Genomic DNA, 22004 nt, shown 5'->3' with positions numbered 1-22004 from the left:
TACTTTGTTCATTGGTTCAAAGGTACCCCACACTTCTTTTTTTGTTTGCTTGTTTGTTCTGGTGTATTTTTCATTTGAACTGTTACTCTGCCAGAGTACTCATATTTACAAGATGGCATTGAACGCCCCATTGGTGTATCAGGAAAACTATTTTGTACGTATGTTCCTTGAAGGGGATTGAAGTCGTTCTTTTTTCCACCGCAGCGAAGGGCTAGGAGTAGGAGAGGAGCTGCTGTATGTTTTTGTTATCGAATCGATCTGATTGTGAAATAAAGCATATGCAGTGAGAAAGCAACTCCAGGAGTCATCCCTGCCTTAAAGCTGCAACATTCTTCTGTAGCAATAACAAAGTATAACATAAATTGTTCTGTGGCAATTACACAAGAATATCCAGTAATGTCCCTGCCCACAATTAAACACATTCACTTACCAAAAATCGGGGGCATCTGCTGTGGCAAATGGGTGCAAGCCTTTGACCACAAACTTAGTCACTGCTCGGTGACATTAGTCTATCCTGGCCTGAAAGGAGACGCTACCGGTAGACTGCAGCGAGAACTGCCAGCATCTGAGCCAGACTCTGTCTGTCTCTCTCATCATGGTCACCTACATGTACAGTAATGGCAGGTCTTGTAATAAGGCAGATTGCGCTAACATAATATGCACTGTTAGTTGATTATTTACCTGCCGCATTAACGGGAGAGGACGTGCAAACGTTAGCGCTGCTGCTGGGTTGAGAGTCACGAGTCCGGAGCGGAATTAAAAACGCGTGTCATCGCGTGTTTTGTGAGCAAATGCTTTTGCATATTCGTAGTGTTTCCTCCCTTAAATGAAATATCTACTTTGCAAGTTGCCCTGTTGTCATCGGTTCTCATAAAGTATAATCAAACTTTTGAGCGTTTGAGCCGCTTAGGCGCCGTGTTTCCTGCCAGGTAAATGACGCTCCGCAACGTGGTGACGTCATTCGGGGCGACTGGAATCGATAAGGGAATCGTTTGCAAAAATGGCAAACGATTCCAAGGAATTGAAACAGTGGGAACCGGTTCTCAACAAGAACCGGTTTTCGATACCCATCCCTACTCAGGAATCATTTGGATATTTTCTGAACTAGGCAACCTCGGTTGTTGCTGTTCCAACCACTCTGAAATTTCCACTTGGCATATACTGTTATTTATTAACCAAAAGTAAATGTATTTAAGCATGACTAATTACTAAACTACACTTAGAGGAGCCTCAGTTGAGGCTGCCAGTCTAAGCAGTCTTGTGGTTTGCTGTTCTCTTGAGGGCCTGAGGGTTTAAGCAGCCGCGTAGTGCCCAGCAACAGGACCGCACTGTAGTTCAACCCAAGACAGAAAACACTGCTTATTTTGTTTTGGAGGCCCACAGGGTTGTTGATCGGGTCATTCAGCTTCACCACCGCTTGGGCCTGCTCCCAGAGAGAAGGAAAGAGACTTGTTTTCCTTCTAATCCCACTGTGCAGCAGTGATATTTGAGCCCCCTAATGGTACTCCAAAGCCCAGGTGGCAGATTCTTGGGATTCTGCACGGTCTGTGTGTCTTCAACAATAAAGGAAGAAACTTGTGAGAGAATTATAAACTTTTTATTATTAATAATGCACTTTTCTTTTTTTTTCTTTAACTCTGTAAGACAAAAACAGTTAAAAATGTTCTTAAGGGAAGTCACCCTCTGTAGTATTTTGACTTTTGACAAGATGCTTTCATGTCATTGTGCAGATTTTGATCAAAGGAAAAAAGTGCCACTGTCTGCTTTTTTTTTTTTTTTTTTGTACAGATTTAGAAAGTATTATTATTTTTTAGACGCTCCTTCTTTCTGAAGAAACGATTCATAATTGATAACTCTGACCTCTCACAGCAGCGCCTTTTTCTTTCTCACTTTCTCACCTTTGCTGGACCCGAGCTGTCTCGCTCTTTATCATTTTGCCATTCGGCTCCTGTTCTTCAGAATAGGCAACCATTTCTGTAAAACATGCTCTAGTGAATATTTGAAACTCTTATTTAAATATTTATACAATCTTGTACATGTAATGCCAGTTTCATAATGTCAATTTTGCAACAGTTTGTAAAAATATCGCATGCCTGCTTTTCCCACTTCCCCTTCTGTTCTCTATATCAAATAATGTATTAAAACATGTTGCTAACTATTACATTGACAAACCCCATATACTGATGATGTTTCATCGCTTTGTTATTGCAGGTCCAGATTGATTTCCTCTACTAGTTCTCCAATCCCCCGGTCTCTTCCAACAGTAGAATCTCCCAATGAGCTTTTGAGAAATGCGTCCAACCAGAACACAGGCACTTTAGCTCCTGGTGGTAGAGCAGAGACCAAGTCCACTGGTAAAAATAAAGTTCTTTTGCTTATTTATTTTATCTATTTTTATTTATGTCTAACTCCCTTCGTCTCTGCTTTCTCCCAGGTGAGCTACAGTATTCACCTGGTGTCCTGCAGCAGCGTATGGCAGCAGAACTCCATTATTTGGACTCAATTGAGGAGTCATTCAGACAGTTGGGGGATGTGGAAAGGTTAATGGGTGTGTCCATGGCACAGCAGGAGAGTGCATCGTTGGCCCAAATGCTCAAGGTAAAGTAGGAGATGTTTCCTATGAAATACTAATGTGATGATATATATTCAGATCAATTCAAATTTATTTACACAGCACCAAATCACAACAACAGTCGCCTCAAGGTGCTTTCAATTGTAAGGTGGACCCTACAATAATACATACAGAAAAAAAACAACAATCATATGACCCCCTATGAACAAGCACTTTGGCGACAGTGGGAAGGAAAAACTCCCTTTTAACAGGAAGAAACCTCCGGCAGAACCACGCTCAGGGAGGGGCGGGGCCATCTGCTGTTGTTGGGGTGAGAGAAGGAAGACAGGATAAAGACATGCTGTGGAAGAGAGACAGAGATATATATTAGCTGTGGCATTAATCTTTACCTATCAGAAGTTTCAAAGGATTACAAGTTACTTAGTTTCTATAATCTTTCTGGCTCATGAAATATGATTTGATGTTTTGAACACAGGTCAGTATTTAAATATCTTTTTCTTTAAGTTTTCTTTTTATTTCTAAATGTTGTATTAGTTGCAGCACCAGCTGGGGTGAAAACAAGAATATTACCTGCTGTTTTACTGTATTACACTTTATTGACCTACTCTGTGAACTTTGACCCTGCAGGCCAAGCAGCAGCGCCATGAACGTGAGCTCTATGAGCTGAAGATCAAGGCTGAACGAGAAGCTCTTGAGACAAAACTACAGCTGGAAGAAAACAGGCAGAGAGTGGCCAGGGTACTGCACACAATCAGCTCACAAGAACCAACAAAATGTTTATGTATTTGTGGATAATAGATTCAACGTTTGCTTTATAACCTTTTAATTTCCAACGTATGAGCGCTTTGATTTTCTGTCTGTGTAATGTATATGTATGTATATGGTTTTGTCCAGGCTCATATAGAACTGCAGGAAACCTTGGCAGCATCTCAAAAAAAGACTTTGGGAGGCCTCCAGGAATCAACTACTAAGATGATGACTCAACAGGCCGAGGCAGCGCAGTACACAGCCGATGCTGCCCGACACATCAAAGAGGTTAGCAATCAGTTCCCTCCTCCCTGCCTGGAAAAAGCCTGTGTCCTAATTGTACAGCAAAAGCTAATTGATTGTTGAAGAAGAGAAAAAGCATAACATCCAGCCTAAGAGTGACGAGGTCATACATTTTGATCGCCTTATTGTGTTTTACTTCATCAGATGACAGAACTAGTCCGGTCGCAGATGTCAGGATCTGTGGTTGTCCCTCCTGTTGCCACTGATTCCTCCACAGTGGAGCAAAGAAAAGAAAATGACACTTACTCGATGGAGCATCGACAGGATAACGTAGACTCTGACAGGTACACTCCAAACGATCACACTCACTTTCCTGTCAGTTTCTGATTTTTATATCCTTCGTAACAGCGATGGGCACGCAAAGCAAAAATGCTTTTGCAGGGAACTGCTTGACGAATTGAAGATTACCCTTCACCTCGTGTTATCACATGAGGTGCTGAGCCTTGATGCGGGCGATCGTTGGCAGTTCGTCTTGCAATCGGAAGGTTGCTGGTTCGAGCCCCGGCTTGGACAGTCTCGGTCGTTGTGTCCTTGGGCAAGACACTTCACCCGTTGCCTACTGGTGGTGGTCAGAGGGCCCGGTGGCGCCAGTGTCCGGCAGCCTCGCCTCTGTCAGTGCGCCCCAGGGTGGCTGTGGCTACAATGTAGCTGCCATCACCAGTGTGTGAATGTGTGGATGACTGGATGTGTAAAGTGCTTTGGGGTCCTTAGGGACTAGTAAAGCGCTATACAAATACAGGCCATTTACCATTTGATCTATTTCACAGATCAAGTCCAGAGGACCCCAAGCTTAAGTGTTCATTAAGGTGTTTGTCACATAGATATAAAATAAGCTCAGAGATTAAGCTGGTGTCAAACACAAGGTGCTTAGTTTATGTAAAAATGTAGTTTGTTGTTGTTTTGGTTTACGTGATGAAAATGGTTTTATTTGTGTATGTTCATGTGTTAGACTTGTACATAGTTAAACATGTATGGATCAAATAATGTTGAATTCTGGGTATGGATTTGTAAGCAATGAAATTTAAAATAAGGGGGTAGAACAGGAAAAGTCTAAACTTCATCCTACTCCTCATCGAGCACACACATTCTGTAGACATGGATATATACATGAAAACTTGACGATTTTTAACTTTTGTTTTCTTTGTTATTTCAGTTATATTTGCATGTTCGAAATAAAAATTCTATCTGTCGGCATGACTCTGCAAAGCTGTGGCAGACTTTTGACATGCTAGCTGTAACTGGTTTCACTATTGGACCCACCTTTGAACTGTTCAGATATTCACAGCTAAGCCTATCTCTAATAATATTAAACAACTAGTTGGACATGCATTAGGGTAACAACCCAAGTGTTGTCAACCCTTTTACCTCAAAGGCCTAAATTTAAAATCTTGTTCTCTTACAGCTTTCAGAGTGAACCATCAAACAGAAGGACCAGGTCAGAGGAGCCGCTGTCTTCACTGAGCACGAGTCATTCTGACTCGCTATCATTCAGGAAACCAAATCTCAGGTACCAGTCAGTCTCTTTATGCAGTGCCATGTCTGCAGGTTTTTCTTTTTTCATTATATTTGAGGAATACGAATTGAAACAAACCCACTCAATATGCCTTTTTTCCCTTCGCTCAGTGGATCTGCCTTAAGCAGCCAACACAGCCCATCACATCACTTATCAAACCATGAGAAGCAGATGAAAAAAGAGGCCATAGAGGGGAAATGGAGGAATAGTGGACTCGAGAAAAGGCCAAAACAGGAAGCAGCCAGCAGCTCCATAGAAGAGGAAGTTCTAGCAGCAGCAGCAAATGACTCCGTCTGCAGTGACAGTATTCCATCTGTACTGGATGAAAAAGGTAAAAGTTAAAAACTCGACATGCATTTAAATTGTTTCTTTTCCCCGTGTAAACAGTCAGATGTTGATATCATCACTGTTAGAGGAAAATATAAAAACACGATGCCCACCTTTGATCTTTATCTAAAAAAAACCCCAAAACTTCACCCCGAGTTTCTTTTGGTCTCTGCCCCTTCAGGAGACAGTACATCTGTGGCCACAGAGTACTCGCTCAAGTTTGACGAGTCCATGACAGAAGACGAGATTGAAGAGCGTTCCTTCCGCTCTCTTCTGCCATCAGAGGCACATCGCCGGGGAACCATGGAGAAAAAATCCCGCCACCACGAGGAGTCAGAGGATGATGGAGCCAATCACAGCACATTGGTTTCAGGACCGGGGCTGCACAATTCTTTTAAGGTGAGAGTCCAAACACTGGCCAGCACAATCAGTTGATGCAGCTATGTAACTGAAATCATTTTTTACTTGTTCTTTACCTGTTCCTTACTGAACTTATGATTTCTCTTCCTTCTTAAATCTCACTGTCTTCTCATTTTCACGTTCTCCTGCAGTCACAGGACTCAAACATAGCCTTCTCTGGTGGACAGGACAGCTTTTCCCAGTTCACCATGGACATGGTTCGCCAGTACATGAAAGATGAGGAGGTAAGACTGCAGCACCAGAGCTCTCTGCTGCGTCTTCGCCAGAAAGCACTCAAGGAGAAGACCAGAACAGAGCTGGCCTGGCTAGAGCACCTGAAGAAGAAGCTGAGAGATAAGGGAGAGGATGACAAAATGCCACCAATCAGGAAGAAGCAGAGAGGCCTTCTCTTAAAGCTGCAGCAGGAGCAGGTACTGTGGATGGCAAAAGCACAGTTACACTGAACGACACAGGAAATCTTTCCTGCCTGTGGCCATCTCCCTGTACAACGCATCCACTTAACACACTGTTTGCTGCTACAACTACACATGTTTCTTTTCCAAATATTTATTTATAAGTGACTTATGTATGTATGTATGTATGTATATATATGTATATATTGTACTATTCTTAGTTAGTGTATTGTCTGTCTTGTCTTAATGTTGGTTTAAAATGGAGCACTGTAACAAAAAATAATTTCCCCCAGGGATCAATAAAGTATTCTGATTCTGATTCTGATTACATTGAGGGAGCTTCACTGAATGCTGTGGTGTTAACTTTTGCTACTAAGCAGTGTTCTCTCTCACTGTGCTCATTTTCTCAGGCTGAGATCAGGCGACTTCAGGAGGCCAACAAAGCTGCGAGGAAGGAAAGGCAGCTATTGCTGAAACAGCAGGAGGAGATTGAACGGATGAGAAACTCAACACTCAGGCTGAAGGAACGTCTCAAGTGTGCTGGGATTGAAGCGCCTCCTGTAAGTAGCTCAGTCATTTATCAGCTCCTGCAGAAGAACCAGCGAATTAAGGCGATTTCAGTTCAGTTCATGCTTTGTTCGTGACAGGTAGTCTTGAATAAACACAGGAAAAAAGCGTACATTCAACCAGACATGTTGGTGTGCTCATTTCTTTTCTTTTTTCCCTTGTTAATTCTCAATCTTTCTGCGTGTGTCGATCATCCTCTAGGAGACCCCGGTGTCAGAAACCCCAGGGTCTGAGCCAGCTTCCCCAGATATGAGGCATGCTGATGATAACCGCAGCCCCTCTCCCTCACTCTCTGTCTCTGGAAGTGAGACTAGCAGCATCATGCAGAAGCTCAAGAAGATGCGCTCTCACATGGATGAAAAGTAAGGACTTTAATTTAATCTTCATGGATTAACTGGGCTTGGCTGTCTCCTTATTGACAAGCCTCCCACTGAATGATAAGAATTCATGTATTCATTTATTTTTCAACTTAACTTTAGTTTTACTTTGATTAAAATCTGAATTGCTTTTAGTATGTGGCTGCAAAGACATCCCTCCATTAGTGCTATGTTCTTGGATAGCATAGCTTCATTAAAAAGAAAAGGTATCGTAGTTTATAAATGTCTTCTTTTTAATTCTAGTTTGACAGGATACAAAGCAGAGATGTACATTTACTGTGGGAGACCTTATCTAGCACTAATTGAAACAGTGGCATCTTTCTCTTGCTGCTCGGCGTGCTTCTCTTGCTGTTTTAAAGTGCTCGTCTCTTTAGCTTAGACGAGCAGCCACACACTCCCTCAGTACATCTTTGAGTTTCGATTTATATAAGCTACTTTGTAAAAAGCTCTCCTACTCATATGTTTGAAAGAAAGAAAGAACATCAGACAATAATCAAAGACCCTAAATATTTACAGTACCATTTAACCTTAGCACTGCAACATTCAGTTATATGTATGCCGTGTATTCCATAAAGTTTATTACACCCAATGACTCTCATATTGGCCATGGGCTTGCAGTAGCTGTAGGTCACCTAAAGCTTTAAACTTGGTCACCAGCTTTGGTCAGCTGACTGCAGAGCCTCTCAAATCTAGATGGTACAAACAAGTGTGAATTGTTCTGGGATTTATAATTTGCGTATAAGTGACAGACCAGCCTTCCATTACCCGTTTTCAGCAATTTTTAGGGCTTCAATTCTTCAAATAAAGGCTTACAACAAAAAACATCTGAGCAGTTTTACTGTGGTTTTGTTGTATAATGTTACAGGCTTCAGGCAGGTAATACAGTTTAATATAATCGGACCATTTAGACGACCTTTTCCCCGTTGTTCTCCAAATCTGCTGTTTTGTTAACAATGGCAAAAGCAATTGCACAAAAATACCCAGTAACAACTTCACCTAACGGTGTTAACCAACACTAATTAGTTTGACTGTCGTAGTTACAGATTAGTTTGTCATAACTGCCTCAGTAAGCAGGTTAGCCGGTAATGACATCCTGACAAACCCTCAAGGTTACCTTAACACACACACTGAGTCAAATGTTGATAAAAGGATTGTTACATGAGAAGTGGTGCTTTAAACGTAACAGCTTGACACCTCGGGTGCGATAAAACGACATTTTCTCACATCACTCTCTCCCTTTCTCTCTGCTTGTCTCTTTCCTCTGCGTCTTGTTCTGTTTTCTTTACATTACGTACGTGTGTCTGCGTGTGCGCTGTAAATGTATCCTCGTTTGTGTGGCTCTTTTGACTTTGTCTCTGCGTGCTTGTGTGTTGTAGACACTGTTCTCCTGTCCACTGCTTCTTCTCTGTGTTCACGGCCCATCACTGGGCCTCCCTCAGTGTCTGTCTTCCCAACCTTCACCCTAAATTCAGGCTCTTTATCTACAAGCAGTTGGTCAGGTACTGTACAGTGTTCTCTACCTATGCACCTAGCCCTGCCCTGCCCTGCCTCAACTCCACCCCCACCCCATGGAACATGCTTGTGTTTGTCCACTGGCACTGGGACCTTGGTGGGGTGGGATGGTGAATGATGTGTGCTGATATGTCTGAGGTTCTTTGTTGGGATATTTCAAGGTTTGTAACTTTCAGGATGGGCTTTTTCATGGGGACAGAGTTTGGATGAAAGCTTAAAGTGCCCAAGGAAAGCTGCTTTACTGAAATAAGCTAACCTTAAACATGTTTTTTTTTCTAGTCCTTGATATTTGTGGCATCAGCAAGACAAAAAAATCCAGTGTTACCAGAGAAGGTATTAAAGCACACTGGTCGAGTGTAAAACAATAAACACGAGGGAAAATTGGGAAATAGAAACCTTTTGATTTGCGATGGTCAAAGGTTATGTTATTTAGTAGGAGCCTTCCTTGCTGGATGGGAATCTCAGACTTAAAACTGGGATTTCACTAATTTGTGTCATGTTTAATTTACAACTCTTTCCCTCCTCCTTGCCTCTTGGAATGAATTAGCGAAATTTGCAGTGGAAATTATTCTTTACATTGTGGCTTCTAGCTGAGAGCTGCAGCCTAGTTATCAAAATAAAATGTTTGGAAATGAAACCGCACAGTGACATTGAAGTAAAGGAGTTTTCAGAGAAAAGACCAGAGATGGAGTGGTTTATCTCTTTAATGAGCCCAGTAAATCTTAACTGGCGCTTTTATTATGTAACTGTTGCATAGGATGGGATAATAAGTACAGATGGTCATTGGCTCTAATAGAGTTTGGGAAGGCACTAAAGAATCTCCCCAGTCTCGGTCTTTAGTATCTGGGCTGTCATCAGTATAAATTAGGTCAAGAGAAAGGCTTCTAAATTAGATCAAGGCTAAATAATACTGCACTGTAATGAATAGAATAGAATAGAATAGAATAGAATTCAACTTTATTGTCATTGCACATGCACAGGTACAGGGCAACGAAATGCAGTTTGCATCCATCCAGAAGTGCTTTAGTGATATAGATATATTACAATATATATTAGCAATAATATAGATATGTGAGTATATTACAGAAATGGCACCCATAGCTGTGGGAGACCATATTACAAAACAGCTATACCTGACTGTGCTTTATTTTGACAGATATTTGTACGTGTTAGTGTCCCTGATATACATTGAATTGAAGAATTAAACGGTCTTCTTGCTTTGCGAGACAACAAAACTATTCTTTGAGTTGTTATTCTGATATATAAGGAGGTGGAGGAACGTAAAGGAACACTCGGAGACTGAAGAATTTGTTCTTAGGACTTAAAAAAATCATATTTAAACTGCTTAGTGTGTGTGTGTGTGTGTGACTATGCTTATTGCTCCCTGGGTTTGAATCTGATGCATGAATCTGACATCTTTACTATTATCTTCCTTCTCCTCTTTTCTCCTAAGGGACATTTCATCACTTATTGTATATAATGGGTACTTGTACATATCTGTATTTGGATGATTATTCTGGGCATGTGTGGGATGTGTGTTTTAATTCTGTGTGCGCTGGACAAAAGTTTGAGTTGAGTTTGCAGTAATAACTGAATGTCAAGGTGATTCTGGGTTTGCTTGCTTCTGCAGGTCATATTTAACCTTTTCTAATGCTCAGTGTATTTGTACTGCTTCTCTTCAACTCTCTTCCTTCATCTTCCTCCTCTCTGCCATTCTCATCTCTTTTTTTTTTTTTTTTTAACCGTTCTTCCACTTCCTCTTCATCACTTTATTCTTTCCCATTTCTTCCTTTCCATCCACCTCTGTAGGTTCCTGACCAAACGAGAACAACAGCTGATGCAAAGGCGTCACCACGCTGAAGAGCTGCTACAATGGAAGCAGCAACTGGACAAGGAGGAGGCAGAGGTCCGTAGGATGGAGAAAGAGGCCCTGGCTGCATGGGACCAGAAAACACTTCGGGACAATCATCTTGACGTGTCAGAGGGACAGGAAAAGGACATCTCTGATATAAGCTCCCACCTCAGTCACCGCCGCAGCTCAGAGCCCAGAACTGACAGCGAGAAAGGTGAAGCTGCCGAATTTTCTTATTTTCAAGTGTAGAACATGGTTTAACCGGAAAATAACAACGTAATGGGATTTAAAAAATACACAGTGTGGTGTGGGAGTAAGAGTAAAATACATAACAATGTTGATTTGTTTCATTTTTCAGAGGATGTTAGCGAGGGCGACTGTTCGTCAGTGACACCTGAGTCCAGTATGCACACGGAGGGACCGGCTCCACCTGCCTCAGTCTCTGAAATAACTTTGGCCTCTGTCCAGGGCAGCCCTGCAAATTACACCCAGGACTTCACTTCAGCATCACAATCACCTGCAAGTCAACTGCATGTAATGGATTTTGTATTTTTAGCTTTTTGTATTTTATTGTTTCAACTAATTGCTTTGATACTCACTGTAGTTTTTGGGGTTTTGAACACACATCTGTGTACAGGAGAAAGAATCTTATAGCTGCGTTTTTTCCTCTGCTGTACTTCTTGAGGATTAGGAAAAGGGTTCATAAGCCTTACTTAATTTACTGTGACTGTAAAATATTAATGTAAGCATACGATCTGTTGACTGTGATGTCATGTGACATGTCCTGAAGTAGTGTTCCTCTGTCTTCCCATCTAGTCTAATGCTCCTGAAGGCAGCCACAGCCCTGCTGCATCTCCTTCAGAGGGCAGCAGTAAAACAAAGATGCAGCTCCGCTCCACCGCCCGGACACTTATCCGCCCCTGCACTCAGCCCACCGACCCTCCAATGGCCACCCAGTCTGGTGAGTTACTAGTGTGCAAAACCCACGCTGAGATTATAACGCTTTTGGAGTGTGAAATTCTTCCCGACAGTTTTTAGAGACGAAAGGATGGGTAAAGCAGACAGCTGACATAATGCAGCTATATTGCTGGCGCTGTGTAGGCAGGAAGAATGTGATGATGCCAGAAATGCATTATGCAACCACTTCCCTGCTCCCTAACAAGCTTAACTGTGTGATAGGAGACGGGAACTCTTTGCATTGCACTTTATCGTACCAGTGCAAACTGTTGTGCTGGCCTCGTGTTGTAGCTGAGTGTGCTTTATTCATTTCCAGGTCACTTTTTAAATGTTTTCAATACTCTTTTTGTTCAGTGTGTTTATGGAAATGAACTTTACACATTCCCGGTAAAGAAAATGTACAGTAATCCCCAAAGAAATGTGTTAGTGTTTGAGTGGGCTAAAGGTTGGATTACCCGTTGCTAATCAGAGGTCTGGCACCATTTTCACATTGTAGTTGTGATTTGTCATGTACATTTTTCTTTAGAAACCATTTCAGACCAGAGTGACATAGAGAGCCGTATCAAGGCGCTCAAGGAAGAACTCAAAAAACGTAAGTTAATGGCCTCCGAGCTAAAGAAGGAGCAGAAGAAGCGACATAAGGAGCGGCTGAAGGCAGAGGAGGCGAGTCTGTTGAAACAGCTGGAGGTAAACATGATGTGTAAACTACATTTAAACATCCAGTTAGATTTGAATAATTTCTTTTCTTCTATGGACGTTTACTTGTGCGTGTATTCTTATCTCTGCTATCATTCTGTGTTTTATTTTGATTTTACAGAACTATAACAACTTCATTGAGAAAACTAAGGCAGACCTTAACAAAGAGCCAGACTTAACACTTGATACCAACTCCCAGATCAACGAGTCCAACTCTGTTTTAGAGCATCTTCCATCTTCACACAGGTACAGAGAATAATAATGATATTTTTCTACATAATTTTCAAATGAATGGTGTGCAGTTAAAAATAAATGCTTGTTTCTCAGGTCTGAACTCATCAAAATCTCAGAGTCTGAAAGGACACAAATTGATGCATCATTAGATCATCGTGAGTGTTTTAAAGTCATCATAATAAATACTTTATTATAATAAATAGAATACGTGGAGTGTTTATTCAAAATGTGTTTTCACAAATATTTTCCAGTAATAATGCGGCTCTCCCAACTCTTATGACAGATGCCTTTCCTAAGCCACATCTAAGTAGATCCACTTCAGTGCCTGGAGACGTGTCTGCTGAGGCGCCTCAAAGAGTCACTCCGGGTGTGGCAATATCCGGCAGCCCAGAAAGTCCAACCTCAGGACAGAGGAATCATCAGTCTACAGAAGATCTTATTAGGCAGCACTCCACAGAAGACAAGTCAGAACATGCAGATGAGAATATTGTGTCTGATTATAGATCTGATATTCAGGAAGAGCTGGAGGTGGAAATAAGCTCCAGAGTTGAGGATGAACAAACTCAGCATCTTCTAAAACTGGAAAATGAAGACAGACTTGACTCTCAGGAGAGGTTGCCTACATCTAAATGTGTTTCCTCTTCTGTGGATGAAGAAGAACAACATTCATCAACTGTTGGCCTTGAACAGGGAAATCAGATGAAGCAGAGTGAAGTATCTGATGTAGAGGAACCTTTACAGCCATACGTTATTGCCTCTAGTCAGCCACATTCAGCGGTAGTGGACCTCAAAACCTCAGCGCATCAAAACTACAGCTCTGCATCTGTTGACCAGGCCCAATCCCCAAACTCAGATGCTTTTGGTTCAATGAAGGAGGCTTCCATAAAAGACACTGAGGCTTCTCCAGTAGCAGATGGTTATCACGATGACTTTGAGTCATCAGTGGATTCTTCATCCAAGGAAGAACATCATAGTTCCAAGGCTGAGTCTCAGACCTCCCACGTTTCCTCCCATGAAATCAAGGGTTCAAGAAAAGACGCATCTAGCAGGGGCCTGGCATTTGACAGCCCGGATGAAGTTGTAGAGGAAGAAATAGCTGAAGATCTGAGTCACCATTCTGGCATCAGTGTGCCTAGCCATAAATCCGGAAGACTGCTGGATCTCAATAAGCAGGCAGTAGATTTTAAACGGGACAATGAGAGCTTTAATTCCAGACACTCACCAACCATCTATTCTCTGCAGGTCCCCCTCTCTCCTGTTATAGATGAAATGCCGGATTTTTACATTGGAGACCGAGTTCTTGTTGGTGGTGTTCAGCCCGGCACTTTGCGATTCAAAGGTCCAACCAGCTTCGCCAATGGTTTCTGGGCAGGTGTTGAGCTGGACAAGTCTGAAGGGAGCAACAATGGCACTTACGATGGAGTAGTATACTTTGAGTGTGACGAGCGCCATGGTATATTCGCTCCACCAGACAAAATCTCACACCTCCCAGACAAGTTTGAGCTCTACACCGATACCACAGAAGATGAGGACTCATTCTTTGATGACTTGTCAGATAAAGATAGAAATGAACCTAAAACTAAGGAAGACAATTTCCAAATGCAAGAAAATCTCAACAGGGAAAATGAACAGACCTCTCACAAGGAGACTGGGTCAAATGATAAGAAGGAAACTGATGGCTCTGTTCTCAAGAGCCAGGATCCACATTGGGACAGGCCCCAGCTCAATTCACAACATCACAAAGAATCTAAACATCAATTTTCTGATGAGAACATTAAGGACATGATGTTGAATTCTGAAGATGCATCGCACACTCTCATCATCTCTGACTTGGATAAAACAGGTCAGGTGATGGAGAGTAAAAAGGAGATTACAGCCCTTGTTGAAAAAGAAGACGTAGAGTCACATGATGATAAGAGGAAAGAAAAGGACAAGGATTTTCTGGACACAGTTGCAGACAGGCTTGTCAACAACTTTGTGGAAGACGCTCTTAAACAGTGTGCTGAAATTAAAAGGGCGAAAGAGCAGAAGATTGAAGCTGCCAAGCAGATGAATGGAGACCTGTTTGGTGAAAATGAAGAAGAAGAAGAAAAATGGAAATCTACAGTGGATCAAAAAGATGATCTCCCCTTCTTTCTCCCAGTTGAAAAGGAGGAACTGTCCTCTCCAGAACTGTGTAACCGACCGGTGAGTCTAACCGTTTAATAGCAGATTATTTAATTTCCGCTTCTTTGTTTTGTAATGAGTTGTGGATAAAAATAATAATAAGCTCAAAGCAGTCAGCTAACCGCTGGCAGTGATGACATCAAGATAGTAACTTGTTTATTTGAGCCTGTCCTCGGGATTTGTTCAGCCAAAGTCCAACTTTATATTGACAGACTTCATTGAATTTGGTGGTCGGTGCTGAAGCCTTTGTGAAATATTTGTAAGCAAAATTGACACTAAAATGCAAAACCGAAACTTATTGTAGGCCTCGTGGTGTGATGTTGCAATCAGATGTTAATATTTATGCAAATCTAGAATTGAATGTAAGCTTGATGTTGATGTTGTCCTTTTTTATTTTTACTTTTTCAACACAGGAGAGTCCAGTGTTAGGAGCCATTGGTCAAGAAGAGCTCGCCAAGCGTCTAGCAGAGCTGGAACTGAGCCGTGAACTGCTCGATGACCTCGGTGATGATCAGGACTGGTTTGATGAAGACTTTGGCCTTAGCTCCCGCAGGAAACAGCAGAAACTCAAAGAGGAAGAGGCACGACTGGGAGCGGGATTTGGGAGATCTAGCTCATCAGCTGGCCCAGCTATGGGGGAAATGGGTCCGTCATCTGGTGGAGAACCCCAGGTAAAGACGCCACCTAGACCGGAGCTGCCTCTCCCCTTGCCTCCTAAACTACCTGAGCAGCCTGCCATGGTGGTACCCCACTCAGCTGTAGAGGTGGAGAAGATGGTCCATGCTGCCACACGGGAGCTCTGGGACAGCTTTGACCTCGGGAACAAGGGAACGCTCACTCATGGGCAGCTGCTAAGTCCACAACCTTCACTAGAATACCTTGGCAAAGAGGACAGCACCCAGAACCAGGAGTCGCTGTCCATTCGCAGCTACAGAAAGGTATAAATAAGACGTGTGGACCCATGAAAATGTCAGTCATGTTTTTAAAGCTCCAAAGCTGGCTTTGGGCTAAACCACCTAAATTGAGGTTATTCTACTTGAGAAGCTTTATTTATGTAAATTTCATACAGTACTTCATATTTTTACCTGTGCTCTTTTCTCAGGCTGTGTATGACTTAACGTGGGAGATCCTTCAGGAGATCTATGCTGAAGACCCCAATACTAATCAGCCTCAGTGGGTCAAACCGCGTCGAGTGAAGTCCTCTTCATTTCACAAAGTCAGGACACCGGGAGACATCAAGAAGATCCAGGTAAAAGAACGATGGCAGCAACACTGAGAGAAACTGTTGAACAGTGACAATAATGATGCTGTAGTGATGTTGACTGTTGATATTTTTGACTATAAAATAATTACATTTTTGTGAAATTGTTTCATAGTTGACTTATGTTCTATAATCCTTTTCATGAGCATTACTTTTAGTGGCCTTTGACCACCAAATTAGAAATTCTTAATAAGGATTTTACAGTCACTCAAATCCAGCATCGCGACTAACATGTTTTTTGTCCCCCTTATGCTGTTTCTCAGGAGTTCATCACAGAAGAAGTACTGAAGCTTTATGGTCTGACAAAAGACCAGAACCAGAAGAACGACTGGCAGAAGATGCTCAAGTTTGGAAGAAAGAAGCGAGACAGAGTCGATCACATACTGGTAGGCCCCCGAATGCCATTTGCATTTCTCTGTGGCCCAAACGGAGCATCTTGTAAATGTTGCCTTTTTCATTTTTAGAAGTAAACACATGAGAAATGATTTTATTTCCACTAAATAACAGCAACAGTTAGGAAAACATGCATTGCAGATTAGAGTCTTTAATGATTTATTAAAATTACAGGAAGTTGAACATAATCTGCCTGAAAAGCTTCATACTGCGATGGTTTATTTCAGGTGGTGCAGGTTCATTTAATGTCTTTAGAGAAGAGGAGCAATTTTAAGCAGGAGAAGTGCTCCACACAGGCCATTTTCCACAACAGGAACTGTCAGATGGTTTTTGGAAAGCCTAAACCATTTTCCCACCAGGTTAATTCCCTCGTTTACAACTGCAAAATGAAAATGTGAGAAAGTTCTACTTTTAGGGGTCTTCATTTTCATTTTGCAATCAAAAGAGGGGATTAACCTGGTGGGAACATACACAAATGTGGTTATCCTCTCAGAGGAAACTATGTGAAACCAGATAGAATAAATAGAAAAGAGATGCTAAGATGTGAAAATGGATTGATGAGGATTTTTTGCTTTAGTGGTTGAGCCAAACAATGGTGTTAATAAAGACACTGTGACTCTGATTGTTTTACAGTAGCTATGGTCCAGTTCTCTGTGAGGAGGTGCAGCTTGTTACCAGGTTATAAGCAGCGAGTCCACTGTTGCTGCTTTGTGTTTGTTTCTTTACCGGCCGTCACACAGACGTGTGTTTGAAGAGATTGGGGGGGAAGTAGTAAGACTGATTGCTAAGTTTTTATAAGGAGAGAACATGAACGAGAGTTTGCTTTCCACGGTCCTGTGCAACAGCTGTGTCAGCAGGCTGACTTGATAATCTTTATGAGCCTTCACCAAAGTGGAAACACAAACAGTGGAACCTTTTGGCTCCATGGAAATGACTCCTGAGAGGAAAGGTCCAGATGGATAGATGTGCTCGGACGAAGGTTTTGGGCAGATATTTAAAACAAACAGTTGTTTTATTTGTTTTTAATTTATTTATTCCCCTTTTGTGCCAAGAAAGCAAAGAAATTATTGTAAAGTCTTTCAGCTCTTTATCATGCTATGTTTTAATGTTTAGCCAGGATAACAGACAAACCAAATGCTGGTTTACATAAACACAGAACATTAACTTTTTATCTTCGCTCCCTGAAATGTCTCTGATGTTATTTGTGTGGTGCCAACCACGGTGTTTGTCACCTCAGACTACTTTACATAGTAGTAAGATTACTGCGTTACTATATATTCTTTGTCATAGGGACAGCTGTCAGTCACTGTGCTTCTGTAGTAAAACCAGTTTTTCTCTCTCTCAGGTTCAGGAACTCCACGAGGAGGAGGCCCAGTGGGTCAACTATGACGAGGACGAGCTGTTTGTCAAAATGCAGCTAGCAGACAGCATCTTCGATTCTTTACTGAAGGACACAGTGAATGTGCTCACACTCATTTCTGACAAGAGAGCCAACAGAGACACGCTCTCCTGATGGCGTTCTGCTTGAGTTTAAACTACAACTTCTAGCTCAATCCTGTTCTTTCCCCACCACGGTGAACTCCAGCCAACTGTCGCTGCTCGGGCTTCCACCAGCTGATGTGCCAACAGCAACCCTCTGATGCCTTCAGTCTCAGTATTACCTCGCAGCTAAACAAATTGTCCTTAGTTCTCCAACATTCATTCGCTGAATCGCATCAGCTGACTGTAATAGCGACAACGGTCGCGCTCAAAACGCCTCTTGAGCAATCCCGCCCTCTAAAACCTTAACACGAGTCTGAGCTCTCGCCTGGACCGGCCGTTTTGCAGACTGTTGATGATGATGAGATGGACTGCCATTTTCAAGCATGCGAAGGTCCATGAATGCTGCTAAGTGATCGTTTTGTCGTGGACTTTGGAATAACATCCACTCAGAACAGTAGTAGATAATTCTTTTGAATTGTAAATCTTTAGGTAAATGTGTATATATGTGGATTCAAAAATTGTAGTAGAACAACAAATGAGCAATATAACGTGCCGTCTGGTTTGACAGTGATACATTATAGCCTTGGCTTTGTAATGCAGCACATTGAAACTAAACAGGTTAAAGTACCAACTCTAAGCTTTAATTTGTAGGTTTCACATCCAGACCCAGTGATCTGGGGGGGTAATTGCAGCTCGTTTTATTCACAGTCCTCTTTGCAGGGTTCTGTAAGTTTGCCTTAACCGCTGTAGCTCTTGCTTGTTTACGGGGACTTTTAGATCACTTTCTGGTCTTTGGCAAATACAGCACCTCCTTAGTTGGCATTGGGTCAAGTGATTTGCCTACCAGTAATGATAAAATTCAACTCTTTGGCTCACAAAGCTCATGGTTTGCTTTGACTGCAGGTTTACTAAAGGCTTGCTCCACGTTCTGTCTGTGAAAAAGTATTTCAGCCATTACAGTTTAAAGACCATCAAACGCCTTTAAAGCAGAGAGTTGGGGCTTTAAATAGTCAGTGCTGTATTACAAATCTAGAGTTGCAACACTTGGTCTCTGATCAGATCTGGACAGACTTTGCTGTGTTGGACCGCTGAGTTCAAAGAGTCTATGAAACATGTTTGCTTCCTTAGTTATTTATTGCGTGAAAATGTTTAATTAGAGGCACAAAGAACATTCAGAATTGTAAATGATCTTGTAAGTAAACATACAGAGAAGAGCTCCTTTAAACTTTGTGTAAAGAAAGTCTAACATTGTTGTAAAAGCACAAATAAAAAATGTGAATATGGCAATACATTAGGGAGGAGAATCCAGGCAGAGAAGATGGAGAAATGTGTTTTAAATATTTAAAGTCGTTCTCTTAATAATCGATTGAAACTGTTTGTCTAAACTGTGTGACTTTTTATTGTGGCCACAGCTGTCCAGTCGGTCAACAGTGCGTTCCTCTTCTGTGCTGTATGCTAACTTTAGGAAGCATGTTCACATTGTAGCACAGTGTTGACCACACAGAGAAACCTTATCAACTGGTTTCTCTATGTGGTAGGTGTGAACGCAACCGACACTTTAGTGTGTAGCACGAAAACAGAAGAGAAACAACTGCAGTAGGCTGATGTTTTTACACTTACATTACGGGACAGTACCGAAATGCTGGATTTGAGCCTCAGCTGTCCTACGGTCCATTTACTTCGTCTTATCTGAGAAAACACCCGTGGTTCTCGTTTCTTTATTATTTACTCTCTGAAAGGTTTGTTTGCATAACATTTGCCCTAAAATAAACACCCTGTCATGTAAAACCACGGCCGCTGCGAGTCATCGACCAGTTCGAACGAGGCATCACAAAGTAGCCAGAAGTGGTCGAACTCCATATTCAGTTCAAGTGCCTTTTTCAAGTTGAGTTGTTTGTTTCAAACTGACTTTCCTGATGTCTCTGCATCATTTGGACCTATTTTCTTCGAATGTCTCCCTTAAACTGCTGTATACTACCGTTTTATAAAGGATCCTACAAAGGCTGCTCTTCTTCTGACCAGTTAACCAGCGCTTCAGTTTCTGCCTTATAGATATTTCTGTGTAGTTTTTTTTTTTTGGACAGTTTTTTAAATCTCCTCTTGCTTCTGTGCCTCAGCCCGAGGAAATGTTTGCGTCTAACCTGCTTCTTATCAGGCCAGCCCATGTGTCTGTGCATATAGACACTGTTGAGTCATGTTATTGATGTACTGTATCAGGAACAAGTGGCTCAAGCTGACAGGCTGCACAGTGTGAGTCACTGAGCTGATGTGGTTCAGCACGTAGGACTGTATCTAAGGGCTTTTTTTTGTGCCACTGTCAGTGTGGCTTTGATCCAACAAACTGTAGAAACTCATTGTGGCATGTATGAGAGAGCTTGTTAATTCTCACTGACTGCTTGGAGCTAAAGTGACCTTAAACTGAGTCTTTTTCTTTTCCCCTTCCTGATGCTGTTTGAATACGTGTTGAGGTGTATGTTCAAACTGTACATAATGTAGGAAAAGACCAAAAACGTTTCATACCAGTCTCCATGCTATATGACATTAAAGTCTGGTGACATGATTAGTATCTTAGAAACGTTTTCTGCAAGGCTTTATTGCGACTCCTCCGTCTTTGTCCTCTTCAATTGATTGTATGTTGGTGGAAGCTAAGTTCCCCTCTGTAACTATGCAGTACTTGGTTGTACTTATTGTTTTGTGTGTCTGGACCAAACAGCTTAAGACCTCAGCTGTAGTCTGTAGATTAACTCAGCCTTCAAGTAGCTTGAAGCTGTTTGGTGTAGCGGTGTCGTTCCTATCGTCTGGTCCGAGGTCTTCACAGGAGACGCAGCACCTGCCGTTTGATCTCTGTAAAAAGTAGGCACAAGATGTTTGAGTATCATATTAACAAGTCGAATTAGATTTCCCTGAATATTTATAATAATGTGCTGTGAGTGTGCTGCAAGTGCACTTGAAAATTAGTACAAATCTTTTATGGGTGTAAATATACTGTTTGTCCAATCTGACCCACACTTACGGTAACTTTAACGATTGTTGTATAAAAAGGAAAAAAAAAACACTGTTTACTTTGCAAATATGTACATAGTATATATTTGTTTACTAAATGAAATTTGAAACTGTAAATAAAGCTTTCATTGTTTCTAAAGGAATGTGATGTGAAATGTTTTCAATTTTAATTTAGGGTGTGCAGAAGTAGCTCCCACATGTTACAGTGCTGACGGCAGGATAACAAATCTCTCTGTAATGTTCGACTGTGCGACCAAACAGAGGTGTTGATGTTTGTTTGTCACATTGTTTTAGGGCGCAGTCGTGAGGCTATTGTTGCAAAGCTATCTGCAAATTAGCAGAAGAGCTGGAGATCCATCTCACTGCATCAGTGAATCGTTTTCATTTAAAAGAAAAAAAGACTCATTCAACATAAAACCAACCAAGTTTGGGAAAATGAAGATTGTGTTTTTAATAACTTTACCATATTCACTGAAGTCCCATCCCTAAAGTTACAGGCCTCCAAAACACGCAGGGCTGTGTTGAAGATCGTGGCCTTTGCTTTTCCAGCATAATGAGCAGGGCTGAAAAACACATTTAGGCTTCGTCTAAAAACTGCAAACGAATCAACTTTATATCAACCCAAGTGACACCAGCACCAGAGTTTGTTTTTTTTCCCCAATTGCTGGGTATCAGTTTTATTGGATTTATCACAGTTTCAATAAAACTGCACTTTCCCCCCTAAATTAGAGTCACCTGAAACCTAAACACGGATACCATCCATGTTTTATCTGTTTTCACTGAAAACAACTCACAAAGTGTGTCCTGGGTAACTTTTAAAGGCTCTTTTCACCGTGTAGGATACAAGTCTGGTCAAAACAAGCATACAACAAGGTCTCCTTTTTTAACATAGTTTGATTCTTAGTTGTGTTTCCTTCTGTGTCAAAGTAAGTTTCTAATATAGTCATACCTGAACAGTCAAATGCAGCTTATTCTGTGAAATGGTCTTCACTTTCATTTCTCCAAGTAATGAATTGTTTTGCACACACCTGTAAATTGTCTCCAGCTCCCCCTACATGGAAGTCTGTTTTTTGTTGTGGGTGAGTTTTGCACAGGTTTACTTCTGTTTCTGCTCCCATTCATTGTTGATTTCATAACTTTGTAGTCTTTGTGAGTCTATGAAGGTGGCCCCTCCCTGAGCGTGGTTCTGCCGGAGGTTTCTTCCTGTTAAAAGGGAGTTTTTCCTTCCCA

General features: G+C 41.7%; 1 protein-coding gene across 1 annotated transcript in view; it reads left to right on the top strand.

Annotated features, from left to right (window-relative positions):
• cep350 (centrosomal protein 350) overlaps window positions 1–20810 on the top strand; it is a 34322-nt gene extending 13512 nt beyond the window's left edge. The window contains exons 16-38 of the mRNA XM_085347193.1: window positions 2212–2354; window positions 2435–2598; window positions 3200–3310; window positions 3467–3607; window positions 3767–3906; window positions 5025–5129; window positions 5246–5466; window positions 5644–5861; window positions 6014–6292; window positions 6685–6834; window positions 7043–7203; window positions 8595–8717; window positions 10540–10796; window positions 10941–11116; window positions 11399–11543; window positions 12066–12226; window positions 12357–12481; window positions 12563–12624; window positions 12753–14656; window positions 15049–15573; window positions 15738–15884; window positions 16160–16282; window positions 17635–20810. Of these exons, the coding sequence (XP_085203319.1) occupies window positions 2212–2354; window positions 2435–2598; window positions 3200–3310; window positions 3467–3607; window positions 3767–3906; window positions 5025–5129; window positions 5246–5466; window positions 5644–5861; window positions 6014–6292; window positions 6685–6834; window positions 7043–7203; window positions 8595–8717; window positions 10540–10796; window positions 10941–11116; window positions 11399–11543; window positions 12066–12226; window positions 12357–12481; window positions 12563–12624; window positions 12753–14656; window positions 15049–15573; window positions 15738–15884; window positions 16160–16282; window positions 17635–17802 (5749 nt within the window). The 3' untranslated portion in view covers window positions 17803–20810. The remainder of the gene's footprint in view (window positions 1–2211; window positions 2355–2434; window positions 2599–3199; window positions 3311–3466; window positions 3608–3766; window positions 3907–5024; window positions 5130–5245; window positions 5467–5643; window positions 5862–6013; window positions 6293–6684; window positions 6835–7042; window positions 7204–8594; window positions 8718–10539; window positions 10797–10940; window positions 11117–11398; window positions 11544–12065; window positions 12227–12356; window positions 12482–12562; window positions 12625–12752; window positions 14657–15048; window positions 15574–15737; window positions 15885–16159; window positions 16283–17634) is intronic.
• The last annotated feature ends 1194 nt before the right edge of the window (window positions 20811–22004 follow it).

The sequence above is a fragment of the Diplotaxodon limnothrissa genome, linkage group LG23 (assembly GCF_057381915.1).
Source record: "Diplotaxodon limnothrissa isolate DT_005_m linkage group LG23, D_limnothrissa_male_GT1.1, whole genome shotgun sequence".
NCBI lineage: Eukaryota > Metazoa > Chordata > Actinopteri > Cichliformes > Cichlidae > Diplotaxodon > Diplotaxodon limnothrissa.
The sequence above is the reverse complement of the archived record's forward strand: the minus strand, read 5'-3'. Positions and strand labels throughout refer to the sequence as shown.